At 49.2% G+C, this 20,851-nt stretch overlaps 1 protein-coding gene across 3 annotated transcripts in view; it reads left to right on the top strand.

Moving 5' to 3' along the window:
• Window positions 1-20,851, top strand: part of ELMO1 (engulfment and cell motility 1) — a 401,514-nt gene that overhangs the window by 197,055 nt on the left and 183,608 nt on the right. For all 3 annotated transcript variants that reach the window (XM_070424794.1, XM_070424795.1, XM_070424793.1), the window contains one exon: window positions 9,431-9,535. In XM_070424794.1, coding sequence (XP_070280895.1) covers window positions 9,431-9,535 — 105 coding nt within the window. The remainder of the gene's footprint in view (window positions 1-9,430; window positions 9,536-20,851) is intronic.

The raw sequence follows: 20,851 nt of genomic DNA, 5'->3' as shown, positions 1-20,851 counted from the left end.
ACATGTCTCTCCTAAGAGCATCAGCTGATACTGAAGATGGCACTGGATCCTGGGGGGTCGCTCCGAGCCTGGGCTGCTCGCCACCGGGCCCACTCCCCTCCATGCACCCGCTTGCCCACCCGGTTAGCCCGGTGCTTTCCTGAGGAAGCCTTGGCCAGGTGGGAAGGACCAGGGTCTTCCTGCCATGCACAGTCAGGGGGGCGGGGCCCAAGACCGGGTAGGTCCCTACGCCAGGGGTGGGCTTCTCGGGGCCTTTGGGGGCCAGATGTTTTTCCTGTGAGCTGGTCCTTCCTTTCTCCCTTCCCACCCCCTGGGAGGTTTGCAGGGGTCAGGGCAGAGGGGCCCACGACACCAGGGGGCCTTGCGTCAGGAGTGAGGCCACTGCAAACACCCCTTTCACCATCACCTCTGCAGGACTTGGAATTTGTCCAGGGAAGCCTTCAAGGGCTTTAGAGCCATTGCAGTGTTTATCCAGGGACGTGCAACACTGACAATTCCAGAAGGGCCTCGCTGTCCGGGAGCCTGCCCTTGGCATTCCCTGTGAGTGGACATTTAACTGTGGTCCACCCGTGTCTCAGCGCTGCCCTGAGGACCACGCTGGGAATAGGAGTCAGCAGGCTTTCCTGGTGAAGGGCCAGATTGTAAATATTTTAGTTTCCAGGCCACGGGAGGAAGCAGCCCGGGCAGCATGTAAATGCATGGGCTTGGCTGTGCTCCCACAAAGCTTTCTCTATGGACAGCGACACTTGAGTTTCATGTAATTTTCATGTGTCACAGATTCTTCTTCTTCGGATTATAAAAATAATAACCTAAATGTATAAAGAAAGTATCTTAAATTCCCAACTGTACAGAAGTAAGTGGCAGGCCGGATTTGGCCCTGGGCATAGTAACCTCTAGCTGAGAGCAGTCCTTGGCGCCCGGGAGTGCTGTGGGTGTCAGCTGCTTTTCCCATGATGGGGGTGGTCATCCCCCCTCCCCGAATGAGAGGCCGCAGTGCTGGGCCTGGAGGCGGGCTGCAGCCTCTGACCTTCTGTGAGTTCATCTGCAGCAGCTGCGCCAGGATCAGCTCCGAGGTCACAAGGTCACAGGTCTCATCCCCAGGGCAGGGGTGGTCTCCTCCCGAGGCGGCCTGGGGGCTGTGCTGGGCTGGGGGGCATGGTGCCCCATCGGGTCAGCAAGGTCTGCCCTGCGTCATGGGAGCGCATGCCCTGGGTCCTTTTTTTTTTTTTTTTTTAAATTTTTTTCATCGACTTCAGAGAGGAAGGGAGAGGGAGAGAGAGAGAGAGAAACATCAATGATGAGAGAGAATCATTGATCAGCTGCCTCCTGCATGCCCCACACTGGAGATGAGCCCGCAACCGGGCATGTGCCCTGATCAGGAATCGAACCGTGACCTCCTGGTTCATAGGTCGAAGCTCAGCCACTGAGCCAGGCCGGCCGGGATGCTCTGGGTCCTTTGATGGCCCTCTCACCTGTGTTCTTCCCTGGGATCGGGTAACGGGGAGACCGAGGAACCCACGGTGTGTGACCTGGGCTGTGCACATCCCGTTCTCAAGTGAGCAGAGGGGAGGAGAGGGGGTTCTGAATGAAGTGGCAGGAAAAGGAACTGGGGGTGAAGGGAAGAAAGGCCCCGAATTGTGACCATGAGCCGCGGGGCCCGGATTGCTCCGGATCCTGCGGGGCTCAGCTGGCAGAAGAGGCGCAGATATCTTTATAAACCTTGACAGCATTGCTTCATTATTCATGAAGGCTTAAAAAAACATACCAGCTTCATTTGCAAGGAGCTCATTCCCAAGGCCTTTCTTAATTGAGTGTGTATGGCAGTTCTTTGTGTTGACTACTAAATCAACATCTCGAATAAACAGCGTGTAAATTCATCCTTTCATTCAGCGCAGAGTCCCATCCTGCTTCTTCCAGGCGCCGAAGTGAGAGCGGACCAGGTGCTCAGGAACCGGGCACAGGGCATCGTTCCTTGGCCTTTTCTGACCTTTTAAGAGTAACTTTAAGAAGTGCGAAGGAAATTTGCCCCAAATCTAGAATGTGCGGGTGAGATCTTCCATTGGTGCAGCTCTTTATGAGTGTGTGTGTGTGTGTGTGTGTGTGTGTGTGTGTGTCTCCACACTTCAAAGCTGTGTTGTTGAGGCTTTGAACAGCTCTCTCTGAGACAGATGTACCTTGAGGGCAAGCATTGTTTTGTTTTCAGTTCTTCTTTGATGAAATGTACCATTTCCCATGGTGCCCCTCATGGTAGTAGACACCCAGCACCCTCTGATGAGAAGAGGAAGGAACCAGGGCTCAGGGCACCCCAGGTCAGCCGCTCCCAGCCTCGCTCTCTGTTCTGGGCACAGCGTTCCTGCCGGATGCCGTCCTTGCCTCCATGTTCCTACAGACGGTACATCCCTGCTCATCCTGTGTCCGTGGCCGAGCGGAAGGACATTAATTCTTCAGACACCTACAGACAGGCGTCACCCAGGCCCACCCCCACCTGCCCCTCCCTCCCACACACCACTCACCCTTTTATTACCCCCAGGGCTAACTATCTCAGTGGATTCTCCAGCTTTCCTTACATATCTTTTTTTAAAGTATTTTTATTGATTTCAGAGAGGAAGGGAGAGGGAGAGAGAGAGAAACATCAATGATGAGAGAGAATCATTGATCGGCGCCTCCTGCATGCCCCACACTGGGGATAGAGCCCACAACCCAGGCATATGCCCTGACCAGGAATCGAACTATGACTTCCTGGTTCATAGGTTGATGCTCAACCACTGAGCCATGCCGGCCAGGCCTTACGTATCTTTCAGTCCAGGTATTTCTGCTTCTTCCTGGCCTCCCTTTTGTGAATGGTTTCCTATGCATCAGGAGCCAGTGATGGGCATGGCTCCCAGAACCATGTGCTGCGTCCAGCTGGCCTGACCTGGGGCTGGTGGGAGGGACCTCCTGTGTCCTTGATCTGCTCTTGTTCAGGAAACCCACATGTCAGAGCCTGCTGACCTCCACGTGAAACCCACTCTTCTTGAGCGTGTAGCCAGCGCTCTCAGCTTTCAACAGTGTGAACAGGCATGGGCCCTCCCAGAGCAGAGCGCCCTCAGGAAGGGGCTCCTTAGTGACACAGGGTAGTTGTGGATGGTCCCAGAGCTCAGCTGAACCAGAGGTCTAACCCAAAAGGTTAGCTGTGGGCTTACCAATCCAAGGAAGCAGAGCCTGGTTGGAGGTCAGGGTTGCAAGGGGGTGAGTGGACTGAGACTAGCTGAGGTGTTCGAGAGGCCAGACAAGAGGGGGACACAGCGGGGAGCGAGGTGGCTTAGGATCGGTTGGCCTGAACCCTTAGCATCTTTGGGATTTTTTTTTTCCTGCCGATCCTCTGTGCTTTACCTAAAAGAATCAAATTTTAATGATGAGGAGCTGGGAGCTCATGAATTATTCACAAGCTGGATCTCCCTTATTCCATAGATGTGTTTCTTGAATTTTAAAAAATCTCGTTACAAGACTTTACATTCCTCTAATTAAACTTCTTCTTGCTAATGGGCCACCTTCTCACTCTCTAAAGACCTTTGAACCTAAAGAGGGAGAGAAGCTGCAGAATCGAAGTGGTGACTGGGCCACTTACCAGTTGCGATCATGTACAAGTCACAGGTCTGGCCTCCTTTGTAGGAAGAGACACGCATTTACCTCGTTACTCGCACTCGCCTCCCTGGGCAGCTGGGGAGGTTAAATGCAATCACATATCTGGGGTGCCCGGCTCAATGCCCACCAGTACCGGTGCCACCTGGTCACAGGCACTTCTCTGCTCTTCAGCATTTTCACCATCTTGCCACCCTCAGGTCAGACATGATGGGATGCCTTCTTTGTTTTCATCCAAGTGATGGATTTTTATTGAGCTTCCAAGAGAGTCCAAGGCCAGAATCCAAAGATTTCTAAAGGCTGCTTCCGGGACTCACGGGGGAGGTGGGGGGAGGAAGGGGGTGTCACAAAATCAAATATATAAATGTGCAAAGAAGCCAGGTCAACTCAGAGGTTGCCTGTCCAACCTCGGGCCCACATTTCAATACAATCCAGGCCTACCCAAAACCTGGGACAGGGAAGGAAGGTCCCAGTGCCATCGGCTGGTGGGGATAGGTCCCTTACACGCTCCTGTGTAACGTGACTGTGGCTTGAGAGCAGTGGTTCCTCCAAATGTGGCCCAGAGACCATCCGAGCATCCGGGAACGTGGATGGAAGCAAATCCTCGGTCCTCCGCCAGACTCATCAAGTTGGAAAGGCTGGGGGTGGGCCCGGCCACCTGTTTGAACAGGCCCTCGGGGAGCTTCTGCCACGCTCAAACCTGGGGACTGTGTCCTCAGCCCTGACTGGACATGGGGGTCTCCTGGGGAGCTTGAAAAATCCAGTTGCTTGGTTCTCAAACAAGAATCTCTCAATTGGAATTTGGAGTACAGACCGGACATGAGGAATTTTCACAGCCCCCCCCTCCCCGCCGTGGATGTTCAGGGGCCTCAGGGGCTGGTAACTGCCCTCTGGGGAGTCTGTTGCGACACCCACATGCTCCTCTCAGGGTGGGAGGGGAAGCGGGGAGGTGTGTGCAGCTGGGCAGAGCTCCGAGGGGCCTGCTGCCCCTGGAGAAAGTGACCTAAACTCCCCGCCTCGAGAAGCATCCTTGATCTGGCTTCTTGTAGACGGAACGGCTATTTCCTCAGTGTGCTTTGCTTTGAAGGTGGTTTTTCTTTGTTCAGCACATGCAGGCATTCATGTTCCACAAATGTGAACTCCCAAATTCTCAAAGCGCCCCCCGGCCCCGTGATGTGCCCGCTGGCGAGCCCCCTGGTATCAGCTCTTTATTTCATCCGCACAACGAAGGAGCAGCCCGGCCCTGGGCATTGAGCAACGTAGATCGTTCAACACTCACTCGGGGTGTGGGGCACTGACCCCCAGCCAGGAAGCGTGCAGGACCAGGACTCCATGGCTGGTGGCAGTCTCCCATCTTCCGCGGAGGCGCTCATCCATGTGACTTCCATTAGGATGTGAGCGATGGGAGAAGTGAGAGCTTCCTAATTGTCACTCCTCTTTCTGAGTAAAGGAGTCTGTTTTCTGGAGGAGAGGCCACGCACCCAGGGGATGAACAGCGAGTATATTGCAAATGCATCTGCTACCTGGAACCTGTGGGTTCCAGTCCTAGTGTGGTAGACGCTGCACAGGATTCGAGGAATGGGTGGGTCTGGATCTCATTTTGATATTTCCTGTGTTACCCAGACGAGTTGGTCTGGTCACCGTGGTCTCAAGCTGTGGCCTCCAGCCAGCAGCACCTGCACCCCGGGAATGTGTGGGAGAGGCAGCTTGTCCACCCCACCCAGCCCTCCGATTCAGAGCCCGGGGCTTTGCCCAGCCCCCCAGGAGTTTCGGACCCTGCAGCCCTGGTTCTTGTGGATAAAGTAAGGCGACTGGCCCAGGTTATATTTCAGGTCCCTTCCAGCTCTCTCTCCAGTGGCCTTGGGGTAGGGCCCGGAACAGGCGGAGCGATTCTCTGTCTTAGATCACCAACTGCCCCTTGAATGTGTCTGAAATAATTCAGCTGAAAACCAGGCACGTGGGTAACAGAAGAGAAACAGATCTCCAGACCTCCACACCCAAACCCCGTTAGGGTGCTCACTATAAAAAAAACTGTGCTACCTTCAGCGTTGGTGTCATTTCCCCAAAATGAAAAGCCCCTGGTGCTTCGGGAAGGGCGCACCCCCATTTCTGTAGGGGCCGCGGGCGGTCTGATAGGACTCACTGAGCAGCATTCTGCAGGAACTAAGAAACGGCATTTCAGAGGGATGCACAGAGGTACACAGGCTTTGCCGTAAGACAAGGGAACATTTCAAGCCATTTATCAAAGCTCACGCAGCTTCTATTTCAAGACGGGAGGGGAAAATATCACGGACCAAGAAGGGAAAATAAATCTGTACCCAGAGCGTCTCATAAATGAGAAAGTGGGGGACGGTTGGCCTCGCCGGTTCTCGGAGTATTTTTGTCACAGTGTGGAAAGCTTCCCAGGCTTTCAGCATGTAATTCTTTTCGTTTTCCTGATACCAAAACCAAGGTTGTAAATTACTTTACTGACGGTTAAAGCCAAAAGGGAAAAAGGAAACAATAATTTGAAGGAGAGAGGAGCTGGGAAAATGGAACCTGGAACCTGGGGATGAAAAAGAGGGAGGAAGAGAGAACAGAGTTCACCCACCACTACGAAGTAATTTGTTTTTCATCTGCAGTGCAGGGAGCTTCACAATTTAGGGCAAGTCCCGAACATCAAAGGCAGTTTTCTAATTGCTTCTGTTGAGTAGCAGCCTATTTGTCAGAGACCAGAGGAATGGTGTGTTGAACATCAGAGAGAGAGAGAGAGAGAGAGAGAGAGAGAGGTCTGTTATGCCTGGGAGGGGTGGAGAAATTGTAGCTTTTGTTTAAAAGGATGGACTGCAGGCCCATTATCCCTGAGCGAGTAATGTGGACGGAGGAGGACCACAGTTGAGGACCTCTGCATTGGGCATCTCTGTGAACTTCAACACCTGGACACTAAAACCCTGGTTAAGAGCCTGAACTCTGAGTATTAATTGACCATAAAGGTGTGGGTTTACTTCTGGGCTCTCTATTCTGTTCCATTGATCTGCTTTTATGCTAGTACCATGCTGTTTTGATTACTAGGGCCATGTAGTATAGTTTGATATCAGGTAGTTTTGTTTTTTCTCAAGATTGCTGTGGCTATTCAGGGTCATTTGTGGTTCCATATACATTTTTGGAATATTTGTTCTAGTTCTGAGAAATATGCCATTGGTATCTTGATAGAATTGCATTGAATGTATAGATTGCTTTGGGTAGTATGGACGTTTTAATGACGTTAATTATTCCTGTCCATGAACATGGTATATACTTTCACTTATTTGTACCTTCTTCATTTTCTTTTTTTACTGTCTGATAATTCCCCAAGTACAGGCTTTTTACATTCTTGGTTAAATTTATCCCAAGGTATTTTATTTTATTTTTTGATGCAGTTGTAAATGGGATTGCCAAATTCTGGCTCTATACTTTGGGCAAGCTCCCCAGACACCCAGTGCCTCAGTTTCCTTCTCTGTCATGGGAGAATAATAATCAAACCTACTTTGAGGATCAAGAGTTAGTACATGAAGGTACTTTGCAGAATTCATGGCATAACACAGGCATTATTTTATTGGGAGTATTTGCTAAATAGCCACATGTTTCTTTAAAAGAACCCTAAAAGTAAATTATATTATTTAACTGTAAGACCTTTTGAAATCAGTGGTGCCCTATTTGGTGGCCCCCAGGTGTGCATAAGGGTGTGTGTGTGTGTGTGTGTGTGTGTGTGACTGATAGAAGGAGGCTTTGAAGGGTCCCTGGGAGCAAATGCAAACAAGACTGATGACTTTTGAGCCGTGGGACCTTCTCCAGGGTCAGCTTCACTAACATACAGCTTTGGGGGGTTGTTCCAGTTAGATCCAGAGAACTACTCTTTGTCATTTGGTTTCCTTTTTGTGTATTTATTTTTGGAATAGACTCACAGACCAACACTAGAAACAGGACTGAAATAAATGCCATACTTCCCTCTCTCCCATGGGGCACACTCTTCTTCATTGCTGGGACCATGCTGGGTGGCAGCTACTGTTGAGCAGCCTACATTTTTCTCAGATCAACTGTCCTCATTCTGTGTAGCGTCGAAATGCTAGCAGCACTGAAACAAATGCATCCGACTTGCAAATGGTGCTGCGGTTTCCTCGTCAACAAATTGGGGGTGGGGGGGTAGCGCCCACTGTGTGCTAGAGAGATGATAGCATGGATGACACGAAAGGACTCCGCAAATAGTAACTTCCTAAGCTGCTACTTGTATTCATGAAAATTCAATGTACCAAAGTCAAAATAATACCTTTGTGTGCAGTGCGAGACATTCCACTGTTCTCTAAAGAACTGGCAGTATTACAAAGTCTTTCATCGCACCTTACTTTTTAGATGAAGTCTCTGATCATTGATTTCCAGCATTTTGATTTCCCCCCGCTATTGAACGCAAACCTGACCTCTTACTCCGTAAACATCAGGTGGAAGCCGAAGCCCCCTGTCTTTAATGTGTCCGGTGAATTGCAATTTTGACACAATTATGTTTATTTCATGAGATCTGTCCCTCTTACTATAAGTGGTGGTGCTTTGCTATTTTTAAAACTTTCCAACATCCGAATAAATGAATCAGAATAAAACACTGAATGAAAACAAAGTCGCTCCACTGAGCCACCCTGCCGTGGAGAGCGGGCAGGGATGCTGCGGCCGGCAGGCAGCGCCGCTCTGCGGTCATTTCAGACGTTGTTTGCCAGCTCAGAACATTTGTGTTTCAGACGTTTCCGCAGCATGGAAAAGACAGCGTCTATGTTCTCTTACATAATTTACAGGAGCGTGGGCTGTTTGAACCTTGAGTAAGTGAACAAGAAGTCCTTCCTGAACTGGAATTGGAAAAACTACAGAGAACCAAGATGTCCTGGCAGTTCAGAGAGCCAAGCTGCTCATTCACAAGGATTTAGGAACAAAACACAATTATGTAGTTTCACACAAATTACCTATACTGTATTAGGAGGTAAAAGCAAGTGTTTTAATGCCTCTTTCACATTTATTTTTCAGGTCTTTAACCAAAAAAAACCCAAAAACAAAAATAAAAAAACTCTTAAAACACTCACCATCTGTAGATGCATGTTCAGGACTGGGAGGCGTGGTTGTGTCTGAGGATTAACGGTGGAGCGTGGTTTGTTCCTTGGACAAGAGCCTTGTGGTAGTTGGGTGACCTTGAACCTGTGGAGAGTGTGTTGGACGTATTTGTGACTATGATTTTGTCTCCCTGGTTTTCACACTGTGTGCAGTGACCACAGGTCAGCACACTCCCCGAGAGCAGGCAGGTGTCGGGACCCGGGGGCAGCTGCTTTCTACCCAGTGCCCATGCCCCAGGCCTGCGGGCTGTGTAACCCTGGACAGTTCACAGAGTCCACGGGCTGGGTGGGCACCGTGTGAGGATGAGGAAGTTAAGGTGCAGAATGAGCAGCTAATGGCCGAGGTGTGGCCTCGTCCCAGCTCTTTCTCCCCAAATGCTGTTGGTTTCACCACAGCACAGCTCCCAGACACACAGTTGTTACATGATTTTCTTTGACCTTCAGTGTTATATCTAAGGACAATCCTGCACTTCGCTCTTCAGCTGAGTTCCTAACCCGGGTGTAAAAGATGGCGTTGCTGCCCCTGTAGATAGAAGCTCCTACCACTACCCAGCAGGTTTCCATGGAGATAGAGGTGTTCCTACTTGGTTACTTGGAGTTTGCCTTGTGGTGCTTCGGTCTTGAGGTGGGAACCCAGACCTCTGCTGGCTGGTGGGTCCACTGAGGCGTTAACCTGATTCAACCTTGTGTTTTAATCACAGAATCACGTCAACCCCGCCATGGACTTTACCCAGACGCCCCCGGGGATGTTAGCCCTGGACAACATGCTCTACTTCGCCAAGCAGCACCAGGACGCCTACATCCGGGTAAGCTCGCAGCCCCTCGTGGTCACAGGTTTCCTGCTGAACTTGAATTTCAAGCTCACAGGGATGGAGGCGTTCCCCTGAGATGAGCGGCCCCAGAGGTTTGGCTTTCATCACTCAGTGAAGTAAAAATGAAAATGAAATGAAACCCACCAGGGGCAATGACGTAAAGACTTTTCACCTCTAAGTATTCTTCATGTGATGACATTGAAAAATACAATAGCACAGCCCAGCCAGGGTGGCTCAGTGATTGAGCATCAACCTATAAACCAGAAGGTCCCAGGTTCGATTCCTGGTCAGGGCACATGCCCAGGTCGCAGGCTCGATCCCCAGTGTGGGGATCCTCCTGCATGCAGCCAGTCAATGATTCTCTCTCATCATTGTTGTTTCTCTCTCTCTCCCTCTCCCTCTCCCTCTCGCCCCCCCCCTTTCTTTTCTACTCTGAAACCAATAATAAAAGTATACTTTTTACAAATACAATAGTACTGGAAAACTGGATTATGTGGTTCAATATCTAATTATGACAGAAGCTCTTAGGTGTCAGTAACAAGGACGGAAATGAGCTCTCTACCAGAACCCTGCATGGCTCCGACGAGAGTGGAAACTGTGGACTCTAACACTCTGGAGCAGGGGCCCAGGGTTCCCTCCGGCACCACCTCTGCCCATTGCTGGAGATACAGTGAGATAAACAGCCAAGAATGGGAGAGGCGCAGAGGTGGACCCCTTTGTGGGCGCAGCAGAAGGAGAAGGGAAGATGCCCCCGCTGATGGGGAGTGCAGGTGTGGGGAGGACCAGGTGAGGATGAGGGGGAGCGTAGGGACTGTGACAGAGGAGGCCTGCCCTTTGGGGCTGCTCCATGGAGGTCCTGGGCTTGTGCTGACACCTGTTGCCTGTCCTCAGGGTGAGGAGCCCAGATTCGGTCAGGATGGGGTGCACCCACCCCAGGCTGGGTGGAGCAGGATGTGGACAAATGGGACAAGAGAACTGGCGAGCAGTGCCAAGGATGACTAGATGTCAGCTTAGCGCGTGAGGAACGAGTGTCCAGTGCAAGATGAGTGGGGCGGAGATTATAGAAAGGCAAGCGTCTGTTACTCACCTTTTCTCTTGGTCCCTCCCGGTGGTGCTGGCTCCGGGACACCGGGGTTTGGGACTCACCCCGTGGTTCTCTGGTGATGCAAATGTGGGCGACTCCGTTGGTTTGCGCTGAAATTTCTTGCCTAAACGGGAGCACTGCCTCCTGGGGGCATTTGGAAATGTGTGGGCTTGTTCCTTTGGCGCTCACCATGCCCGGCGGGGTGCTGCCGGCCCAAACCTCTAATACATGGGACATCTTCACCATGAAAAAGTGTGCTACCCAGGCATGGCCCCTTTGACAAAGACGCCAGGCCCTGGGTTCCCTGCAGGCACTTGGTTTGAAATGTGTTTTACTGAATAGAAACAGACTCGTGGACAAAGAACAGACTGACAGCTGTCAGAGGGGAGGGGCGCTGCGGGGCGGGGGAAAGGTGAAGGGACTGAGAGAAAACCTCATACACTTTCCCATACATGCCACTTGCTAAGCTTTGGCGTCCCCTGAAATATTACTTGTAATTTGATTAGACGAAGGGTTTTGGTGCATTTCTCTGAAAGATGGGAGATCGGATCGTGGCCAGAAGTGCAATCTCCCTTAAGAAAAGTGTCTCCCTCTCTGCCTGTCTGTTGAGGAGTGACTGACATACATCACTGTGTGTGTTTACGACACAGCGTGAGGGGGGATTTATGAAGCCGGAGAAGAAAATGGTTTTGTTTTTCATAAAAGTTTCATTTGGCTTGTAATGTGTGTATATTTGTTGCGCAGATATGTTTTCTAGGAGTGTAATCTGCTTGCAAAGAAGTGAATTTATATTTGAGATACTGTGTAGTATAGCCTCTGGAAGGTTGCGTGTGAAAACGAGCTGTGTGGAAATTGAATTCAGAATTAATGATTCATGTTTGTGGACGGAGAATGTTTCTAAAATTAGAGCTTAGTGATGCTGAATGCATTGTTAATTGCATAAGCAGCATATGTCTCATGAAAAGTAACTTAACGTATTCAGCCCATTCTCCTCAACGCACTCTTTTAAACCGTCATAAGTGAAATGACTGTGATGGAAACCGTACGGAATTTATCTCCAGTAGGAACTTAAATGAAGAACCTACTTATACAAGGAAAACGTGGCCCTTCTTGTCCACACGCACTGTTTCTTATTGGTGAGACATTCCTGTAACTGAGATGAGTATTTTCTCGGAAGTGTCACTTTCCCGAGGCTGTTGGGCCCCACCTGACGCTGGGCCTGGCGGATGGGAAGCGGAAGCTGTTTTCCCGAATGCCTGGGTCACAGGAACAGCCTGGGGGCGGAGACCTCCGGCAGGAGGCTTTGTGGTGGCTGCGAAAGATACCAGTGATGGTGAACTTGGGCTGTAGAACCTGGGGCTAGTGCTCTCAGACAGCTGAGTAAGTGTGCTCAGGAGCAGAGCAGTCCTTTCTGAAACGTAAAGATGGTACTTTTTCCTAAGTTTACTTTTTGTTAGGATTTGCTCTTTTTCGTGACAGGGCAGATCTGTCTGAACGCCGTGGTTTATGTGTTATTTCTCCCTGCCCTTGAGCAGACATTCGCCTTTCCCCTGACAGAGCCTCACCATTCACTTCCCCATCAGAGCCTCACCATTTACTTTTCCAGTCAGAGTCACAAAGAGGTTTTGTAAAGAAGTTGTAACGTGCGCACACACTCACACACATGCACACGCAAATACTTCCTCTGGGCTTGACACCCCTCCACCGTCATGTTGGCTCAAACACGGTGCCTCTGTCCTTCCCCAACCCATCTTGTCGCCTGCTGTTCACCTGCCACCCACATTGCCACACCCCCACCTGGGCTTCTACCGGCTGCTGTCCAGAGGGAGGCAGGGCAGTCTTCCCGCCTCCTCTCAGCTCCCCGCCCTCCCACACTGGACACTCTGCCACTTGCTGTCCTCTGTCGCTGCCATGTCTTGCTTCTCCCCTTGGCTGCCCTGGTCTCTCTGGTGGGTCCTCTCCCTCCCCCTGCCCATCCGATAGACATGATCCCTGGGACTTTTCTCCTCAACCCCCCAGGCTGCCCAGGTTACTGAGTAACCACCAAAGGCCCATCGGGGAGCGAGGTGACAGGACTCCCCAAGGACCGCGTCACTCAGGAGTCTTGTCGTTGAGGAGCTTTCTGTATAAAACAGAAAGGAGGGTGGGGCCTGGGGGGAGAGGTCAGTATCAGGCACTTTCCCCGTCACTGGGAATGTATTTTGATTGGGGAGGTGGGAGAATTGGGGACACAGACTCTGGTCACAGATGTGGAGGTCAGGCCAGGAACGCTTCCTGGAGGAAGCAGTCCCTGCACCAAGGTCGGCGGGTAGTTCTTAATCAGGGGAACGGAGGGAGGGAGGGGAGGATGCTAAGCGGAGGGAAGCTGAGCAAAGGCAGAAAGGTGTGTGCTTTGTTCAGGGAACCAAAGGTCCTGTTACGCTGTGCCTAAACGTATGCTACCATGTCTACCGCCTAGAGGGTGCGCGTGGTCACGGCCAGGGAGGCAGAGGGGCTGGCTCCTCGGGAACCTGTCGCTGCGTAGTGGTGTCTGGACTGAGCCTGAAGGCCGTGAGGAGTTTCCGAAGTGTTTCTTTTTTTTTTTTTTTTTTTTTTTTTACAAAGAGGGAGGAGAGAGGGCGCCACGGGAGCGGGCTGGGGGCGACCGAGAGCTAGAAAACAAAGGTGAGACTCGCGGCGGCAGCGGAAATCCAAGTGGGGTTATGAGAAGCGCTGGCAGCCCGCACCGGGTAGTGGCGCAGCAGCTCGAATGAGTTATTCTGGATCGAAAAGAAGCTGGTGTCGCTGGGGAAGAAGGTGGGGCTTAGTGGCTGAGCGCATGTTGGGTGGTCGTGTCTTTAGTGACACCATGCGGTCTGTAAGGGCTGTTCCCGTGGAGACATGCAGACCCTTAGCTGTGTGTGGGGCATCTGTGTGGTGGGCCCGCTAGTAGGCAGTGAGAAAGGGCAGCCAAGGTCAAGTCTGCATAGACTCCACAGTCTGTATGTTATGTGTCCCGGGACCTTCGAACCCACTCTCCATGGAGCTGCGAGGATGACCTCAGACACCGAGTTCCGACGCGCCGGGGAACCCCTGGCCACAAGCCTGCCTCCGTGGCACCTGGCACAGGGCGGAGTTTAATAATTTCTTGTTAGTTACGTGAGTAAAGTCTCTTCAGTTTTTACTTAAACGGTCTCTTGCCAGTGATCAGTGTGTGTGTTACCATCTGAGAACCGCGGCTTCGTGCTTCCAGCAGTGACTGGAGGTATGTTTTTGAACGTGGATTTATGGACAGGCAGCCTGGCTTCTCGTGAACCCTTGAGTGAACTTGGAGCTGTGTCCTGGGGAGAGCAGGGATGGGATTGAATTAGCCCACACGTGGGTGGGCACAGCATACGAGGAGGAATTGTGGGTCTGGGCACCCGCTGTGCCCGAGTCAGATCTGGAGTCCTTGGCGACCTCAGACTTGTGGGTCACACTTGTGCGGTCTATAAGGGACAGAATTGCTTATTTTCTTTTTATAAATATATATATTTTTATTGATTTCAGAAAGGAAGGGAGAGAGAGAGAAACATCAGTGAGGAGAGAGAATCATTGAATGGCTGCCTACTGCACACCCCCACTGGGGATCGAGCTGGCAACCTGGGCATGTGCCCTGACCGGGAATCGAACCCTGACCTCCTGATTCATAGGTCAAAGCTCAACCACTTAGCCACACTGGCCGGGCAGAATTGCTTGTTTTCTGCAGATACTTCTCCCCAGCGAGGCCTGTCTGAGAGGTGGAGTGCAGTGCCCGCTCCCTCCCGTGGTCCTGCGGTCACTCACACGTCACAGACAGGGCAGTGGCACAGAGCTGAGATGTCATGTCTTTGTATTGTTGTTGTTGTTTTTCTTTGTTGTTGTTTTTGTTATTGTTGTTGTTGTTGCTATTGCTCTTTCTGGAATGACAAGCTTAGTGGCTCCACGGAAATATGGACTCAGAATATATATTCTTGGTGTATTTGATTCTTCACTGGAACCTGCAAAGAAACCCAAATTACTTGTTTTTTTCATTTGGTTCAAGACTCACGCTGGCTGTTGTGGGAGCTGAGTTTCAGCTTCAAAGTAGAAGTCATGACAAGCAAACCTAAGGGTCCCAAACCGTGGTGGCCAGCTCTGAGGTGGAAGTGGGGCCCTAACGAATGCTGAAGAAGAACGCTGCCACAGTTTCAGGATGAACTCTCCATGGGATCACCTGCATCCTTGTCTGAGCAGAGAAGATGAGTCCTCAGTGTGGGTCGGGCAACATACAAGGGTTGTTCCCTAGAGTAGCTCGCTTTTCAAGAAGAGCCCATGACATAAGCCTTGTTATCACCGTGTGATAGACTCGGGAATGGGGCTTCGAGAGGAGCAGACGTTCCTCTAGGTCAGACGGCCAATGGGAATCTGGACCAGCGTCTTTGACCTTCAAATCCCAGGCTCTTCCCACTCGGAGGCCTCCCGTCTCTGGGCGTAGAGTGATATGGACACCATGAGTCTGCCCTTGGCGTGGAGGGAAAGGGGCCAGAATCATTGAAGTGATTAGAAACACGGGAAGCTGCTGGGAACATGGAGAAGTGTGTGTGCTCAGTCATGACCTTCCTGAGTCTGCCCTGACAGAAGTCATTCCCACATGCAGGAGAGGCAGCGCCTCCCTCTGTTTCATGACAAACTTTATGTCTTCATTAGACTGTGCATTCTTGAAAACCAAGGTCATCTTTTCATATATTTCTCCATATTACCAAGTACTTGATTGGCATGAAAATGATTTAAAATTCTTTATTTTTAAAATATATTTTTATTGATTTCAGAGAGGAAAGGAGAGGGAGAGACTGAAACATCAGTGATGAGAGAGAATCATTGATCGGCTGCCTCCTGCACGCCCCCTACTGGGGATCGAGCCTGTAACCCAGGCATGTTCCCTTGACCAGAATCGAACCTGGGAGCCTTCAATCTGCAGGCTGACGCCCTATCCATTGAGCCAAACCAGCCAGGGTGATTTAAAATTATTTAAAGGAATGAATGAGCCTACTGAAGGCATCTCTGTGAGGTTTCCCAGATCTCACATGTGGTTACAGTTTCAGTCTGTTGACACGCGGAGTGGCGTGCAGAAGTATTTCAGCATCGGAGGAGGCTCAGAGCCTGTTGGAGGTCCTCCGGGACCCTCTCGGCCTTACAGCCAGACACGAGCTGCTGTGCAAGATTCCAGACCCTCAAAACATCAGATCAGCTATTTCAGTGCCACAGCAAAAGCCAGATGCATGCAAATGAGGTGCTTCTGTTATTGTTTTTATCTTTTTTCAGAGGAAAAGCAAATTCCCACAGAAAACAAGAACGGTTCGTCTTCTTAGATGCTGAACAAAAATCTAACTATAGGAAGAGAAATCCCTTTCGACATTCACATGTATTCATTGACTGAGTCGGTCAGGAAATGTTATCAAACACCTGCCATCTGCCAGGCTGGTGCCATGCATGGCGGCGGACGTGGTGGCCAATGGGAAAGGAGGGCCTAGTTCGACACCAGAAACTAGACCTTCAGGCAGAGGAAGACAGCAGGGTGTTTTTTGTTTTGTTCGTCTAGCGTTCTTTTGTTTCCTTCTTTAGGTTTTCTTGCTGAATTCTGGATTTTTAGAGGTGACCTATCCTAGCCACATCCATCGAATCATAAAAACGTGACTTCTCTGCAGTTTTCCACAGTATTTTGAGCAGGCGCACATCTCGCTGTTTTATCGGTCATCGGTGTTGAACTGTATCAGAATCACTCAGGCCTTGCTTCTTTCCCAGCGACCTGATTTTAAACAGTGGCCCTGCTTCTTAGAGAAATTCCCTGGCGATGGGTCAGTGTGGTACAGAGCAGACCTGACCCCTCTGTACGGGTTTCTTCTCTCTTTGAGTTGATGCTATGTTATAAACAAAGTGTATTTTTAATGAGGCTGTTATCCAACTAACTGCAGAATGTACGAAACATTGAGGCTTCCAGTAACAAAACTAAAGGAAAATTCTGGAAACTCGTTCTCTGAACCCTGCAGTTCTTGTCTCAACATACTTTGTAAATGTTCATTTGTGATGAATATTTCACCCAGTTGGAATATATTTGCACACTGGGTAATTGTGGTAGAAGAGAATGAATTTCCTGAGGGGGAAACATAGAATTCCTTTAAAAATAAGATTAATTACAAGGGTTTTGTGCATTTTGAGCTAGGGCTCATGTATGTTCCTAAAACTATACCAAATCAGGAAAAAATTATAATGCATAAATAAAGTAGAGGGTATTTGTAGCTAAGAATTGTTTTTTCAAATTCTTTCATTATAGCTATTTTATTAAAAATTTAAAGTATGTTTACACTGAACCTTTAACTTTATTCTCCTTGTGATGTATACTTAGTAAACAATATTTTTTTAAAATATTTGGGGAAAATATTGGCATAGACCCCAACTCACCAAAGGGCCAGGAAGGTCTGACTCTCGATGCAGTGCTGAAGAGAAATGCTGTGGGATGGCCCCATGTGAGAGTAGCTACTATCTTTGAGGCCTTGGAATTTTTGAGTACTTAACATGCATTATTTGTAGTCTTCCCTTCAATGCTTCCAGAGACGGGAAAATAAGGTCACCTTTGTACCCTCTTCTTTTAGCACATAGATCTTTCTGTCCATTGAGGTCTACCTCAAGTTCAAAGCCATTTGGGGAAATTTTTCTCTTATTGCTATAAACATAATGAATAGCAAGCCCAGAGCTTGCTATGCAATAACAACCGCACTAAACGCTTTTAACAATTTCTCACAACACCCCTATGCAGTCAGCCCTGCTAGTATTTCCATTTTACAGATGAGGAGCTGACACACAGAGCGGTTGGGAGGTTTGCCCAGGATCACACGGCTAAGGAAGTGCCAGAGCTGACTTTAAAACCAAGGAGTCTGCTTCCAGTGTTCAGAGCCAATGCCTCCTAGGAGTTTGCAGACTCATCCAGGGGTTGCAGCTGTAGTTCAAACGAGTCCTATGGGTGTGTTTCGCTCAACTGGCACAGTATTTTTAATGAGAAGATGATTGACTTGCCTGTAGGCAGGGCTTACTCTCTCTCTCTCTCCAAATAACCAAGTGCCAGAACTCCCTGTTATATTCTGTCTGGCTGCTTCCTGCATTCTTGTCTGCCTGGTACTTGGGGGACTTGAGTTAGTGGCCACTGATACTGGTGGTCTGCAGTGACCTCTGTAAAATTCTGGATGCACACAGTAAGTGCTCAATCATCTACTTGCCCTTTGCCTTTCCCAATTCATCAAGTCTTCCTTGGTTCGGGTTCCATCTCCCAGGGGTTTCATATGCAGATGCTCAGTGTTTGCTGTCTTTCCATTCTTGGCGTGGATTTCTGGAGAGCGAGGGCTTCATCTTGTGTTCTCTGTTTATTCTCTTGCTAAGAATAAAGGACTTTAGTTTCAGCCTCCCAACAGTTGGGAAAAGGAATGGCATGCTTCTCAAATTCTCGAGGTGTAAATTTTCAAGAAAAAAAGCCACCAGATCTTATTATAAACACATTAGACCAGCGTTCTTGGGGCTTTCCTCACAGTGGGCCCCAGAACTATATGTCAGACCAAGCAGCCTGCATTTTAAGGTAACAGGAGCCAAATACCCTGCTTACACTAAGGTTGGTGCTGATGGAGGCAATGTTGAGTCTTTAAAGTAAATTAGGGAACTTTTGACATCTCAAGAGGGGAAATTGGCAGTTTCCCCAGCGACATAATTACAGGACAGCATGTAATGTGTAATTAAACTTAACTGTGAAGCAAGCGGTTGGAACAAAGCTTGGTGGCCCATCACTTTTTGTTCCCATAGTGTTGACAGATCATCCCCTCCCCATCTCCCCAAAACGGCTTCAGCAGCAATTGCTCTTAATTCTTTTTGAAATGAAATTATATGTTGCCAATTAAACACATTTCATGTAAAGGAGCCTTTTTCGTTTGAGTAACGTTTTCCTTCTAGATGATCTGGAGCACAGAATCCATTTAGAATAACAAGGACCCAAGACGGCCTTGCTGGGACTCCAACATGACTCTCTGTCTAATCATTCATTTAAATACTTCATTCTTGGCTTTTATTTCTATTCTTTCTTTGACCAAGGTTCACAAGTCAGAGGCTTGTTGTTTTTCTGTACAGTGTCTTTTCATGTTTTAAAAATAGTGGCATTAATTCCATTGATTGTGAATATCCAAGCTGTGACTGCCAATCAGGACCTCTTGAGAGTGTGAATGTGTGTGATTAGATTTGCTAATTGCACTGGGAGGCAGAATTTCTGACATCCAGGCCAGCAGTTTGAGTGCAAGCTTCAGGCCCCAGGATGAGCTCATTGTTCAGTGTGGGCTTGGTTTTATCTCCAAAGACCTGCCATCTGAGGAAGGCAGGTTCCATGTGCATTCATGACTGCTGGGTACAGCCTTGTGTGTGCGCTGTGCTCACACCCCTGAGTTCTGTAGGTCCCGGATTCGGTACCTGAAATCTAAAGCAGGTCTAAAACACGGTATTTGTCTGTTTCATTCTCCTTTTCCAACAGCCCGAGCTGGGTATGAGTTTCAGAATTTTTGCTTAGCTCTAGCTGAAAGTTTTTACCTTTTTGTTTTGTTTGTTTTTTTTAATCATTAAAACATGGTGAGACTTTAAAAACACAGTGATGGATTGCTTGAGAGAAAATAAAACGAGCTATAGAATGAACTGTGTGCAGGTGACACACCGTGAACCTAAGCCCAGTGTGAATCATAAGGTTAGAAACTACAGGCAGCCTCCCCTGTGGCTGACTCCCTCCCTCACTGGGGTACCAGCGAAGCCGGTAGCCCGCAGTCACTGTCCTGGGGTCTCTGTCTTAGACCCAGTGATGTCTTCCCATTCTTCTCCCAGCTGGTTCTCTCTCAGTCCCCATTGTCCACTCTCATGTCTCACTATGCTAGTTAAAGCAATGGCTATTGAGTACGTGTTCTGTGATGACCTGTTTCCTTTCTGTTTCCACTTTAATTAGACTTATGGATTTAATTTTTGATTTCAGAAAGGGAGAAAGAGAGGAACATCAATGATGAGAGAGAATCATTGATTGACTGCCTCCCGCACACCCCACACTGGAGATCCAGCCTGCAACCCAAGCATGTGCCCTGACCGGGAATCAAACTGTGACATCCTGGTTCATAGATTGACACTTAACCCCTGAGCCATGTCAGCTGGGCAGGTTGTTTGTTTGTTTTTACCTTCACTGTGCGGAGCTCAGCGGCTGCCTTTCCCCTTTCTGCTGTAATTGTGATTTAGTTGTTAAAGGTGTGAGGTGTTGGGTAACGGGAGCTGAGATGAATGGGCCTTTAGTGTGAGGTTCCATGTTTATCTGGCTAGGAACTAGCCTGTTACTGTTGGCTGTGGCTGTGGGTGTCAGAGGCTGCGATTTCCTCTGGGTCCTTGTTCTTGTTCTGCCTGTTGTCTGTGGGTTTCCTGGAAACTCCTTCTCCAGCAGGACCTGGTGCTTTTTGTTCCTGGAGCTATGAGCTGGGGTTACTAGAACAGGAGCTCTTGATGAGCTGGGAGCGTGCGGGGTGGGGGGGGCCGTGTCCTACAGTCTTGTGATTGGGTCTCAGTCTTATAGTGAGCATGTGCCCTTGAGCTGTGACCTTACATGTTTTGAGGGGGATAGTTTGCACTGTGCCCTCAGTTTTCTGTGGGGACTAAGGAGAAGTGTTGACTTTCAGTGTGTTCAACCTTTTACTTGTTGCAAGTTTAGAAGTGACGATTTCTAAGGTTTTTACATGTCAGACCAGAAACCAGAAGTCCCCTGTTTACTAGTAGCTTTTCAGTAGGAAAAAATAAAAATAACATCTGAACCATGGAGAGTAGCTGGTAGCTTTGCCCCACTGCTGGGATTTCCTGTGCTCGGTTGTTATTTTGTCACAAATATCCTTCAGCAATAGATCGCTTTCTTCAGGAGCTAAGCTTGGCTGAACCTGCTCAGAACTGTTGTTTAAGTGGGTCGCGGTGTTGAATGCAGTTGCTCAGGGACCTTCCTGGTGACTCTGAAACCTCTGGCTCAGTGGATTACTCTTCATTTCATGAAGAAGACTCAGTCACCAGCACATCCTCCTGACTCTCCCCACAGAATATATCCACAGTGTCACCTCTGCCCTTCTCCATCTTTATAATGCTCCAGTTCATTAAATCACTCTTGTGGTATTGCAGTAGTCTCCTAATTGGTTCAGCCTGTTTCCGCC

This window comes from Myotis yumanensis, unplaced genomic scaffold (genome assembly GCF_028538775.1).
Source record: "Myotis yumanensis isolate MYYU_CA2020_CCGP unplaced genomic scaffold, mMyoYum1.0.hap1 SCAF_9, whole genome shotgun sequence".
Classification (NCBI taxonomy): Eukaryota; Metazoa; Chordata; class Mammalia; order Chiroptera; family Vespertilionidae; genus Myotis; species Myotis yumanensis.
The sequence above is the reverse complement of the archived record's forward strand: the minus strand, read 5'-3'. Positions and strand labels throughout refer to the sequence as shown.